Source organism: Rissa tridactyla, chromosome 1, assembly GCF_028500815.1.
Source record: "Rissa tridactyla isolate bRisTri1 chromosome 1, bRisTri1.patW.cur.20221130, whole genome shotgun sequence".
Classification (NCBI taxonomy): Eukaryota; Metazoa; Chordata; class Aves; order Charadriiformes; family Laridae; genus Rissa; species Rissa tridactyla.
This window is the reverse complement of record NC_071466.1, coordinates 35,928,044-35,942,094: the sequence shown is the minus strand read 5'-3', so window position 1 is coordinate 35,942,094 and position 14,051 is coordinate 35,928,044. Positions and strand designations below refer to the sequence as shown.

Sequence of the window (14,051 nt, the reverse complement as noted above, 5' to 3'; positions counted from 1 at the left end):
TGTTCTTGTGTGGCATGGCAAAGAAAGAACTTAGTTCCCAGGTCAAAGCAGACAATAGCCTGCACTGTGCACCCCAAGTTCTCCTATGACAGACAAGAGAAGGAAGGGGCGCTCTAGATGTACAAAACTAATAAAGGCGTCATTATAATCATTTACTTTGTCAGAACAGATTTTGTTCCATTTCTGTTAGTGCAGTTCCTCAAGGTCATCCCATTTTTACTGCGCAGTATCCTCATCATGTTCTCTACGGATGATGCTTTCAAGTCTTGTCTTGTCAGCAAGTTTCATCAGCTCTCTCCTACTTTTTGTGCCAAAGCCATTAAAGAAAGATACTAAAACAAGATAGGTCTGAAGACTGGTACTTGAAAAGCACTTCTAGTAACTTTCCTTTTGCTTCAGCACAACCTGCAGTCCTATTCTCTGTACAAGATTGGGAGTGGGTTGGAGGTTTTTTCCGATCTTTTTATTATTTTTTTTAACTAACTTTCAAATAGCATTAAATTAAATGCTTTGTAGCAGTTACAATGGAAGAGTTTCTCCCAACTGTCTAGAAAAAAAGTTGGTTACCGTATCAAACACATCACTGCAGTTCAGAGTGACTTAAGTTCCTGTAGCTTTTTATGCTGGTTTTCATTTACCTGTCTCTGTTGGTTTTTTTATAGATAAAATTGGTAATACAGAGTCTCACACACATTTAACCTGCAAATGCCTGAATCTGCAGGGATCACTTCTGCCTCTTCAAGAGCCATCAGGAAAGCACGTGTACTGGCCCCTAACACAGAGGAGTTTTCTTATGGGTAACTGGAGGGTCTCCGACACATGCTGTCCACCTACACGCTAATGCCAAGTGTGTGCCCCCTCAGAGACATCAACCACAGACACTGTCAGCAGCAGGAGGGATAAACCACCTCTTTCGCAAATGCTAGTGGAGATTTTCTGCACTGATCCCCACAGATTTCTTGAGCGACAATCTATGCTGTTTTGTTTCAGAAGCATCTTCATTGCCATGACCAAAGAGCACAGAGAGCTCATGGCAACTCTTATTGACACTGAATCTCTTTAATAAGTAGCATGTGAGAAAAAGTGAAAAATGTCTTATGTCCTGGAATACAAAATTTTGCTGTTCGTAATAGCTGATTTACATGTCTTACCCAGTCTCTGTGGAACCAGCTTAATTGGCCCTGGCCTGTGTTCTTCCTTCCACCGCTCCAGGTTGTTCAGCTCTTTCTGAGCAACTGAGCAGGTACAAAAAGAAACAAATACATGGAAGTTAGAGGCAGTACTAAAAAGCAGGCGGTATCGTTAATTGTATGTAACCCTGAAGACCCATCCAGGAACAGACAAACCTGTTATCAAGAGTTGAAGACAAACCCTAGGAGGTTACACAGCCACTGCAGTGATCAGCTAACAAGGCAAACATTTGGCCTAACTTGACACTCTACTGTGAGCGAACCCCAGGACTCAACCCCGAAAGCAAAACAAAAAAACAGCTAAGAGATTGCTAATAGACTGGTTTTTAACCCCTGGAAACCTGTAGGTAAACGCCACAGTATTTACTCCTGGAGGTAAAGCAGACGTTGTTACAATTAAGATGTTATTGCCGTATGGAGGGAAATGCTTGTGGTGTCACACTCCTCAGCAGGGAAATGAAGAATAAGTAATTTTCCCTCCCAACCACATGCTCCCTAAGTAAAAACAGGAGGAATGCACGATTCAGCTTCAAATTAAGACACTTCAACATAGGTGTCCACATGTGAGATGGGTGGCAAGCTCCCAGCATAGTCAGTGGAAGTCTAGTCAATACAGCCAGGGGAGCCAGCCATATGCTCTAGGATGGCTGGTTGATTAAATTGCTCTCTCAAATCAATTGACATAGGAAAAAAAAAAATTCCTTTCAATAGCAAGATGCACAAAGCCTACGGAAAGAGGAGCTGTGTTTTAGAGCAACTGAGGTATTACTCGAAGAGCTCAATTCACTCTTACTAAAAACAACATGAACCATGTTTTCTAATGGCAGACTATGGCTATAAGACACTAACACCAGCTCTCCTCTAACAAGGCAGACAGTTCCTGGGCAAGTCTCTAAAGAGGCCCAAGACAGACACCAGCCTGTTATTTCACCTTTAAAACAAGCACTTAGATAGAGACTGGATTCGGTGAGGCCCTGTTTCTGCCAGTATCCAAGGCAGAAGTACTTGGCATGCTTCAGACCTTGCACGCAGGTAGCACAAACTGAAAGCAGATCTTTATCAGAGCAGCATCTTTGCTGTTACCATCAGTCAGCTCTACAATGATCTGCTTTTATTCCTCCTTCCAGGAGATTATGGTTTGGTTCAGGAGAAGTCCATTTTCTTTCTCGCCACCAAAGGTAACCCGACCTTACAAGCAGCCTGCTGATGAAGCATTTCAGCCAAACTCACAATGTTTGAGAATAAATGTTTTTATTGCACTGTTTCCTTGAGGGCTCAAAACATGAGGAGTGCTGACTGACACTCCTTCAGCCTTCATATCTTGCACAAATAAACAGCCAGGATTGCAGGACTGCAGTGCTTGGTCACCTCTGCATAGAGAATTTGCTTCATGGCTCTTTTGTTGTAACCTTTGGCAATGAAAGCTTTTTAACACAACTAATATTTCTGGTGGAGGTTCAGGGTGTTCCTGCTTAGCTACTTTTACCAGCAAGACTTGAAGCCAAGCAAAAGTGAAGATATTTTCCATCTAAAAGGATCTTTCCCATCTTCATTAAAAGATCCACCTACAGTCCTTAAATGGAGACTGAGGAACCAACAGTGGTTCTAATTGCTTGAGTCTCCACACGAGAGTGCTTTCAAAAATATTTCTTACTTATATTTTTCTTCTTCCTCCCTGTAACACAGAGGGCATTCAAAGTTTTGCTCTCCAATCTGAATTCAATCCGGTAAAAGTGAGCTCAAAAGGTAGTGATTAGGGGCACAGAGTCTAGTTGGAGGTCAGCGATGAATGGTGTTCCCCAGGGGTCAGTACTGGGTCCAGTCCTCTTCAATATATTCATCAATGACCTGGATGAGGGGATAGAGTGCACCCTCAGCAAGTTCGCTGATGACACAAAGCTGGGGGCAGTGGCTGACACACCGGAAGGCTGGGCCGCCATACAGAGAGACCTGGACAGGTTGGAGAGTTGGGCAGAGAGGAACCTCATGAAATTCAACAAGGGCAAGTGTAGGGTGCTGCACCTGGGGAGGAATAACCCCATGCACCAGTACAGGTTGGGGGCTGACCTGCTGGAGAGCAGCTCAGCTGAAAGAGACCTGGGAGTCCTGGTGGACAACAGGATGACCATGAGCCAACAATGTGCCCTTGTGGCCAAGAAGGCCAATGGCATCCTGGGCTGCATCAAGAAGAGTGTGGCCAGCAGGTGGAGGGAGGTCATCCTCCCCCTCTACTCTGCCTTGGTGAGGCCGCACCTGGAGTACTGCGTCCAGTTCTGGGCTCCCCAGTTCAAGAAGGAGAGGGAACTGCTGGAGAGGGTACAGCAAAGAGCTACCAAGATGATTAGCAGATTGGAACACCTCTCATGAAGAAAGACTGAAGGATTTGTGTCTCTTCAATCTGGAAAAAAGACGGCTGAGGGGAGATCTTGTCAACACTTATAAATACTTAAAGGGTGGGTGTCAGGAGGATGGGGACAGGCTCTTTTCAGTGGTGCCCGGGGACAGGACAAGAGGTAATGGGCACAAACTTTAGCATAGGAAGTTCCACCTAAACATGAGGAGGAACTTCTTGACTTTGAGGGTGGCAGAGCACTGGCACAGGCTGCCCAGAGAGGTGGTGGAGTCTCCGTCTCTGGAGACATTCAAAACCTGCCTGGACGTGTTCCTGTGCAACCTGCTCTAGGTGACTCTGCTCTGGCAGGGGGATTGGACTAGATGATCTCCAGAGGTCCCTTCCAACCCTATGATTCTATGATTCTATGAAAAGTGGGATAGAGTTAATTCCAGCTGAGTCTTGTAGAAGCCAGCTATTCTAGCTGCAGCACTGAGATTACTGAAAACCTTTTCCTGAACAAGACTCATTCTGCAAGAAGTTAAGCCAGATGAGAAGTTAATCTTAAGAAAACCCTACAGGATGATGGAGAATGCTCATAGCACTGACTTTACTGTCACAGCTGCACATACAAAAGCATTGTAAATTTGAGGATAAAAGTTGCAAGGGCAGTAAAGCACACAAAACCCTACACTTATGCAAGTAGAAATAATGTATTACCATAGTAGACAACTCAACTTACTTTGCTGCAACTGGTTTCTTCTGGTTTCATTTGGAGTTATTAAGACATATGGGCCAACACTAAAATGAAAGAGAACACACTTATTTTTTTCTTGTCTACAGAAAAAACAGGACTGGAAGGGGCTTCCTTCATCAGCAAGGTTAGTTTTCTGCTGTTGTGGCAAACAACTTCATATCAAACCCAGTATTTATTTTGCTTCGGCTCTTCAGGAATTTTTAGTAAATACTCTAGAAATACTTGTTATATTTGGAATTGGCTGCAAATACCAAGGATATAATTTTCAGACACTTTTAGATTAATCTTCACTTTTCTTATTTAAGTCTCACTCTAGACTGCTGACCTCAAATCTCAGCCATTTCAAATCAAATCAAACAGTTCCATGTGGTAGACAACTACTTCCATAGCTTGCTCAAGGACAGAGGAAGACCACTGTCTACTGGGAAGAGCACTGGGGCTGGCTGTCCCACCCCACTCATCGAGGGCACCACGCACCTCGTAGATTTAGGCAATCTGTCCAAAAGTTGTCCAAGGAGCGTGCAAAATCGTACTGTTTGTGACGGACCCAGGTGACTTGCTCTCAGCCCGAGCCTCAGTTTCCTTGTCAGCCTTGCATTCGTCAGGCACAGGGAAATCCTTGGGCATATTTGTCTTGCTGTCATGCCTAAGGTCCGACTCACTGAATCAGGACAAAGGCCCTGTTTTGCTAGACTTAATTCAAAATGCAGTTGCTGTCTCAAGGAGCTATCAATCTAACGTGACAGCAAAGAAGCAGGACAGGGTTCAGAGTGTATTAGAGACTCGAGGTGATCAAAAGAGTGATGAAAACATGTCAGTTCCATTTGGAGAAAACAAAGGGTTTTATCTACACGGTGTATTGTGTGGGCAGGAGTTTACACCGCTCCTGCTCAGCAGAAGCTAAACCACAGGGGGGCAGGTTCACCAGAAATGCACTAAGCAGCAGTTGGCTCCGCGTATCCGAGTAAGCTCCCATCTCTCTGCAGCATTTGGCAGGGCTTTATCTGCACGCACGGGCACAAATATTTCATCTGACTTCATCCCGGGGAAGGCCCAAGGAGAAGAACAGAAAACAAAGAATAACAAAGGGTGAAGGCTGAGCCTCTTAAAAGAAGAAAGAACCACAGGGGGTGGCCAGAGGACAAGCTAGGAAAGAGAGAGAACAGAGCTGGCTGTGGAAAAGTAATGAGAGAATAAGGCTCGGGACTAGGGCTAAAAAAGGGGAATGGAAATCATGCAAAGGGATCAAAGTGCAAAAAGCTGCCTGCTGCTGTATCACTGTAATTCAGGGTTTGGGAAGGAAAGTATTTATATCCAATTACCTCTTTCTCTTTGAAGACTTATTCTAGGTGGATGTGGATTAATTTATGAGATTAAACTAGTAAAGATAGAGCTGTGAGCTTTAATGGTGCCATTTAATATGATCCCTTCCCTTCCTGCCAGCTTAATGTGGTGCCTGTGAGACTGTTCTTCACCTCTCCACCGAATCCCAGACCCTCAAAGGCAGGAGCTAAGAGAGCAGCAACACTCCTCTGGCATTCGTGGCACAACTGCAACAGTTACTTAAAAGAAGTGTTAAAAAAACGTCTTGCTTATGGCATAATATTCCCCATCACTGATGTTTTTTCAGATTTTTCTCTATTTCACTGAGTAGTACCATTTACAATTTATCCCGAACTGCCTTTGACAAGCTGCTGTACGGTTTATCAGTTTCAAGGATTTTTTTTAGTAGTTTTCCTTGGCTGTTTCAGATCATGTTTCTCTCAAGTTCATACACAACAATTAAGTGCCTTTTACACTCCCCTCCCTTTGTCAGTTAAAAAAATGTCTCTAATTGTAAGTTGCAAGGCTACGTATTTTTCCCAAAAAAACCCATCAGTGCAACTCAGACATCCCACTGCTTCACAGCACTAGAGGGCAGAAGAGTTTTTATATCATCAGATGTACTTTGATGACTTCAGTTTTCCTTTGGTTGGGTTTTTGGTTTTTTTTAATTAGGAATCAAATCAAAAAGAAAGCAGGGACCTCTGCGTGTCTGCACATGTATGAGAAATCACGAAATCAAATCCAGCCCTAATGCTGTGAATCCTTTCCTTTATTTGCTTGTGCTTTTTGGCTGGAAGACTTTGAGTCCAGGAGGCCAGGTGCGGGCCACTCTTCTGACATCTGGCCATGGATCAAATCAAATAGACATCAAATCAAATCAAATCAAATAGACATCAAATCAAATAGACATCAAATACCGTAGTAGTGGGAAGATAAATATACAATATGTAACAATATATATAAATAGATAGATACAGAAACATTTCATTCAGGAGAAACATGCGGTAGAGTCATAGAAAAATCTGCAAAGACAGTTTACAGTTTGAATGATCAGCAACACAGAGAACACCATGTCTCCAATCTTAAATTCTTAAGCCCGTGTGTAACTCTGCTCATCTAACTAGCACTGCTCAAGGACACCTTTCCAATGCTTTCAGGGTACAGACCATAGAAACCTTTGTTCTGCTTTCTTTTTTGTTTGTATAAAATAGTTTATTTCTAAAACTAAAGAAACACCCGAGAACTGCCATTCATCAGTGACGTTTTTTGCAGAGCTGTGCCCTTCAGTTTTTCCTCAAGCCTGCTCCAGCCATCTACCACTGGGAAGCCTTCCAAATGAAGTGTGAAATAGTTTAAAGAGTTACAAAAGTAATGGCTGTTATAAACTATTTCCAGTTCCACTGTGTTTTATACTGCAAGTGCATCGGTACATGAATGCCACAAAGCTGAAAGCTAAATATTTTGCTCTGCTGGGCAATGTGCTCTCTGTAAGAGACAGAAACCAAGGAGAGTGTAGTTGGAGAGCAACACAAATAACTGAAGCTTGGGGAAAAGAACTAGGCAGGTTCTGTCTGGAGGAAGGACTTAAGGTGAAAGGACTACAGGTGAAATACTGCATTCGGTAATATGTTAAGACTGAATTTAAAAGAGATGAGGGACCAAACTGCCAAAGACAATTGTTGAATCTCCTTCAAATATATACTAAGTTGAACTTTGCATCCAGTTATCAGGAATTGTTTTAGGAGCAGTCACGTCCACGCCACCACAAAGTATTGTTTCCACCACGGCTCCCACGCCTGATGGAGCAGCCATATGCTGCTGAGCACCACAGAGGCTGCCAAATCAGAGGGCTACAAGATGCCAAATCCCAGTGAGCAGACAACTGTCCTGTAGGTATCCCCATTTCGCAGTGCACACGCAGCCAGATGCTAACAATAACCGACAGCCACAGTTCTAGACCTCAGTCGAGCAATATGCTCTGTGCCCCGGCGGTGCCACGAGCAGAGCTCTGCGAGGGTGTACAAACCTTGCGTGCAGCTCTGGGGCTCTGGCTTTCCATCTTTATCAGCGGCAGCATCTTACCAGTTTACAGCTCAGAGACAAAAGTGAATTACTGGGGCTTAACATTATACACTGCCTGATTCATCCTAGCTGCGAGTGGGCTCTTAACACGAGAGGCAGAAAATAAACTGCATTAGCAGAAAATGTTTATCATCAAAAGTCTGCGTTCATGGATTTTGTCCTGTGTTTGCCACAGGCTAGGAGTGCACTTAATTACCACAGTTCAGCTGATGTCTGGAAGCTTATTAAGCCAGGGTAACTCACTTCTGTATCTGGTCCCTCTGGTTAGCTAAAGCTTTCATTAAAACGGCCAACATTTTTGCCATAGTGAGGCCGCAGGATAAAACAAGGAGTTAAATCCTGCAGAAGTGAACTTGCACAGGGAAAGAGCGAGAAGGAAAAGAGCGGCAGAGAGAGGCCCAGGACAAGGTATGAGTCAGAAACAAGCAGGAAAGCAGCAGACCTGCAGTTCTGCTGTTGGCACTCAAATCTCAGTTCTCCAGTACCCACAAACTTGCAGAGAAATTCCTGAAGTTAAAATTTGGTCCAAAGAGTAAAACTAAAACTCAAAACTAAACTTCCAGGAGTTAAGATGGGGCTCAGATTCACCAGGTTAGTTTGGGCTCAGCACACGATAGCACAGTGGAAAGAAGGGCAGGTGCTTCCACCAGCACCCCACTTGGTGCAGTGAACACATCGGTGCTGGAAGATGATCTTAACCACCCTCTAAAGCTCCAAGGAAATTGTCACAGTGACGTATCAAATTAGGGACGCAAGGGATAGCTCTCAGCACAAACTCGGCCTGCAGCACAGCTTTCTCTCTTCCCTGGAAACACTAACGTGCCATTAGTCAGCAGACGCTCGTGAGCAGACTACACCAATGGGAGAGAGTTTGCTCTGGCAGTGTGGCAGATCAACATAGGACCCAACGTCTATGAAGTCCGATGTGGCCATGTTTATGCTGTCCCCAGGTCCCAAAGCATCTCAGTTACCTCAGCACAGTGCCAGGGATGCAGCAAGCGTGCCAGAGCCAGCTGGAGCACCTGGTAGTCACTGGCCATGAGGAGCGCAGAGCATCCATACGTGGGCAGGCCAGACACTGGGCTTAGCAACACCAGCACTCATCTGAGCTACCCCCCACAGAGGTGTCCATGTGTTGCAACTCAGACTTGCCAGCACACCCAGGGAGCTGGGCAGGTCAGACGCTGTATCACATGAAGATTAAGACTTCAGCTAGTGGCACGTTCATCTCTGCTTCCTCCACTTTCTTTTCAACAATATATTTCCTCTTCCTCCTCCTCTGCACCACAGTATTTGTTGTCCTCTTATTGCCCCTGCCCAAACACAGTATCCTCACGTATGTTCCTTATTCATCATCTCACCACAGCTCCTCATCAAGTTGTGCATCAAGGGAACATGTCAGGGCTTGTGCAAATCAATCTCTTCTTTGAAAGCCGCCTAATACAGGAGTTAGAAGGACTTCCTTCCCCACACACACATGATGAGGAACACAGAAACCCCCATCACCCAGACTCACAGAAATCTAACTTCATAGGTATCCTCTTACATAGACCCTGCCACCAACCACTTGTCTGAACACAAGGCTGGCTACTGACCACGGCAAAGGTGGGCATGTCCGAATCGCCCCACTGGGCTGTAAAGATCAGTACACCAGCCTGAAAGACAGAGAGTTGTGAGATTTCTCCTGCGCAGCAAATGCAGAGCTCAACTCTAAACAGATTGTCCATAATTACCCTTCTAGCACTCCCACCAGTGGCAGGGCAGTGGGGGACACAAGCATTTTGCTACGCACCTGCCTCCAGTTTCATAGACTAATTTGGTGTTTTTAAAAAGAAATTTCGGACCGTGAAAGAAAATAAAATTTTCAGAACTGCTAAGTATACTCTACTAGCAAAAGTTCGAGAGGTCTTTCAACACTATAGATATATTTTATTTTTTTAAAATTCAGAATGAAGATTGGAAAAGGAAGGAAAGAAAGCCCTGATGGATTTGGCTCCGGCAGTCAAAGAATACAATTTCATGAGTCAAGCACTCTAGTAACTCTGCTCTCCTTTCACAGAAAATGATGAGGGACTGTTACCAGCTGTGCAACAATATATCTTCACTTTTTATTATTTTGAATTTGATTTTTTTTTAATGGATTTTACCAGAACCAATATTATTCTTTCCAGCTTTAAGGGCACCAAGGACAGACTGCTGAATGGGGGCAGCATTTTCTTTTTCAGGCAGTAGTTATAGTTCAGCCTTTAATTTCCCCACTTTCCTCAATCCTTTCTTCTGCACAGACTTTTGTTTCCGAATAGACATGAACGGGGCAATTTGGGAATTCACTTTCTACAAGTTAATTTCATGGCACTTAGCAGACAAAGTGAAGTAACTTAAATGCAGGCTTATTATTATAAGCAGCTTCAAGCACTTGTCATCCTGGTGATTTTTTCTCCACAGCCCGAAACCACATCTATATCGAACCGGAGAGGGATGTACAAAGTTTCATTTCAATTTTGCATTTGAACAAGTATTTTTCTTAACTTAATTAGGATCATTTCTCAGCCTTGACATATCATATAAGGGCTTTTCCAAAGCAAGAGAAAAAATACCCTCTAAGACCAGTTGCCCACCTTGTACTTTTTAATAGTCAAGTTTGAATATCGACTACTGGATGAGACTACAACATGCCACATCCCACACATATTTCATGTGTCCAGTCTACCTGAAAAGTCACCTCATCCCACCCTAAGATGCTGCTAAGGTGTTTTCCCACCCCCAATGGCTCTGAAGCACAGCCCAAAGACTGAGAGTTTGCGTGGAAACAACCCACACACATCCTTAGAGGCTTCGACAGAGATTCCGACTCCCACTTTGCTGGCAGCAAAACCATATCCTGGCTGTTTCCAGAAAACAGCAAGCAGCACACAAGTTGGAATAGAGCCACTCCTTGGCACAGAGGTATCCTACTTGGGCTCCTCATGTTCCCTCTGCTATGCATATTCCAGAAAACCTTCTAGATTAATGCTAATCTGTGCATTTTTTCTTCTACTGACAGCCTATGGCTTTACCTCTCAAACCACTCTGTTCAACCCTTGGTTATCCCAGAGCCGGAAAACCTGGGCTATTCTGAGGGTATCCTAGTATTTTAGTTTTAAGGATCACCTTCAAAAGGCTTGAAGGGCAAAAGGCTGAGTCAGCTTTATCATTGCTGAAATGTATCTTAATCCAAGACCTTTCTTGCAAGGTAACTTGAAGTAACAGAACAAAGATATAACAATGAATGTAACAGTTAATGCTGATTTTAAGAATAAAAACCTCCCCTTGTCTGCTTCAGCATTTCAACATTTCAGATACCTTCTACCACTTTAATCGGGGTTAGTTAAGGAAATCATAGTTTAAACGGCTTCATCTCCTTCAAACTGATGGCTAGCATCCCCCTCCTCGAGCGAAGGGAGAAAACCTCAGTTTTGTTCACTTCTTTTTTTGACTATTTATTCCCCACTTATATTACATGGTTTGTTTGAACCTGCCTTTCCCTCATTGCTCCTTCTCATTAACTACACACTACGGCAGACTTTAACGTGTACACTCCAGGTTTAAAAAACAATTCTTTGTTACAACTTTGTGAAGACAGAGAATCTTTCCTATCACGTAGCAAAAAATATTAAGCGCAAAGTCCTTGCAGTAGATGCACAACAGCTTTCTCTCTGCAAATAAAGATGAAAAAGGGAACAGAGCTTTAAATTATTGTTCCCCAAAAGCTTACCGAGTTTTAAGGGGGATCCCACCTCTGGTCAGAATCAGTGTGGATATATTTGCTCTAGCCTTAAATTCTGCACAGGGCTCAGGTCAACCAACTCATTAAATATTTACCTAACCTATACCAGGGGGTTTGTATCCCAGACTAAATCCGGGCAAAGACGATACCAATGAGAAAACTCCCACTATTCTCCCCTCAAAAAAAAAAAAAAAGGCAAAAAAATGCACATAGCACAAATATGTAAGCCAACTAGGGCTGCTCTCACTGTACTGTGTATATATGCCAGTGTGAGGGCAGGCAAGACAGAGGGTTTTTCACATTTGGAAATGGCAGAAAATAAACATAGACTGTAACTCAGGAATGGTTGTTTGCTCTCCTGAAAGTCTGTCATTAAAGTGCTGTCAGATTTCAAAGCTACCCAGCTCTCAATAGTCCCAGTATCATTACTACCTAGTAGGCAAGTGTTCATGGGTTACAATGGAAAGCTGCTGATTGCTGCTTGTGACAGCAGCCTGCCACCGCTTTCACAGCGTGGCTCCACCTTCTTCATCCAGAAAGAAGGGAAAGGAAACTGAAACAGCCTTCAGTTTCCCTCAGCTGCACTTTGAAAAGCAGGGGCGGGGCAGAGGGGGGGAAAAGGCAAGCTAAGAAACCCCAGCATATAATAATAATAGCATTACATGCATGGTTACTAACAGCTCCAGAAAAGCACATTTGGGGAAGCAGTCTGTAAACAATTTGCTTTGGTCAGATAAGCATGTATGTATTAAGCACGTGCACATAAAATACACACACACTACTGACAGTTTCTATTCTGTACAAGAATACAAGCTATCTAATTGTCACTGGAAAACCAGAGGTGGACTGAGCATAGATCTCAAGAAAGCCTAAAATGAAATTGAGTGCTGAAGCTTTGGCTTTACTTTTGTCAGCATGAAGTTGTTGGAAGCCGTTCTGTGTCCTGGACTGCATTCAGATCAGTGCTGGAATATAGCCATCTCTGCCTACATCCATCTCTTAAGCCACTGGAAGAATTTTTACTTTCCAAGATGAAATATTAGGAGACAGAAGTCAGGGAGCTAGAACTAGATCTGAAATTTCACTTTGAAAACTGATGGCAAGAAAACGATGCTACATACGGCAATATCAAACGCACAGAACCGGCCGCTGCTATTGCTCGAGGTGTAAGCCGTGTCACCACAAAGCCTCCCAGAACAACTTGGGTCCCATGGAGGAAGAGTCGTTCATAGGTAGGCTGGATGGGGCTTTTGGCAACCTGGTCTAGTGGGAGGTGTCCCTGCCCATGGCAGGGGGGTTGGAACTAGAGGATCTTTAAAGTTCCTTCTAACCTGACCCATTCTATGATTCTATGATTCTATGATTCTGTGATTCAGGCTGACCTCAGATGGCTCTGAGAGGACGAGGACAAGCTGCTTGTGTGCCCAATCCCATTCACAAGCTCTGTATAAAGTATTTCTGCCTTTGAAAGTGCACACCTTGCGTAAGGTGGAGAACAGGCACCCGATACACGCAACACCATCTCAGCCAGGCTCCTTGCTACTTACTACTGCTCTTGCTGTTGTTGGTAGACTGATGCTTGGCCACTTTGCTCCTCTTCAGATGTTGTCAGCTTCTGAGGGTTTTCAGCCTCCTCTCTTTTATTGTTGCCATCCCAGAGGTAACCCTGAGATGAAAATGGGGTACCGGATGCAGCAGTCGTCCTGTACCTGCTGCCTTCCCTCCATCCTCCGACGCCAGACATTGCTTTGGGAGTACCTTGCCTTGTCAGAAAGGAGTATTGCGGCTAGGGAAAGAGTTCTTATCTGGTTTCATTTTCAATTTAATTGGTTTCAATTCTCTGTAAGACCCACCCCTGACTGGACTCTCAGCTGTAAGACATGCAAATGCACGCACTGCTTTCTGAGTCATCCTCCAGCTGAAGCTGAATTTGATCATCTCAACCCCAGCACCCCATCAGACTGGAGTCACGGGGGTGACAGGAAACCTGATCTGTACCAATAAAACAGTCAACAATACTTCGTGCAGTCTCGGAATAGACGGCCTCAGCATAATCACACTGAGGTCTGGCTAAAAGACCTCGAAGTCTGGCAATTTTTTACCCCAGCACTTCACATTTGCTGATGAGAGAGGGGAATAACTCTAGGGGGTTTCCTAGTTTCTATTTTGCAGGAGTGTACAAAGAAAGATGAAAGCGAAACTAAAAACTAACCCTTGGTAAATCCTAAAGCAATGGTCCTGCACAACTCCAGTTCTGCCTCTCAATTCTGCACAATCAGAAAACTTTTTTACTTTGACTTTCCTAATTCTACCTGATGAACAGAGGACAAATACATGATCCTCTGTGAAAATGCAGATCCCTTCAGTGAACACATCTGAGCAGTGGTATTGTATGAATGGGATTTGGTACGGCGGCATCTGCCGGGCTGGGGAAAACCAGCAACATTCTTAATACCACTAGTTAAATAAACGTTTGGCAGCTCCTAAGCCAGGAAAAAAAGAACTAGTAATGCTACTCAAGCTTTATGCAGCAGAGCTAGGGAAATTCAGCTGTACACCTGCAGACCCTGTGACTTTTTGTCCTCAGCTGCTCTACCA

The 14,051-nt window shown here is 44.0% G+C and overlaps 1 protein-coding gene across 1 annotated transcript in view; it reads right to left on the bottom strand.

Annotated features, from left to right (window-relative positions):
* The window catches only part of EPSTI1 (epithelial stromal interaction 1), a 49,597-nt gene extending 36,249 nt beyond the window's left edge, over nucleotides 1-13,348 (bottom strand). Inside the window, exons 1-3 of the mRNA XM_054214720.1 lie at nucleotides 13,001-13,348; nucleotides 4,265-4,323; nucleotides 1,152-1,235 (exon numbers count right to left, since the gene is read on the bottom strand). Of these exons, the coding sequence (XP_054070695.1) occupies nucleotides 1,152-1,235; nucleotides 4,265-4,323; nucleotides 13,001-13,197 (340 nt within the window). The 5' untranslated portion in view covers nucleotides 13,198-13,348. The remainder of the gene's footprint in view (nucleotides 1-1,151; nucleotides 1,236-4,264; nucleotides 4,324-13,000) is intronic.
* Between the last annotated feature and the right edge of the window lie 703 nt (nucleotides 13,349-14,051).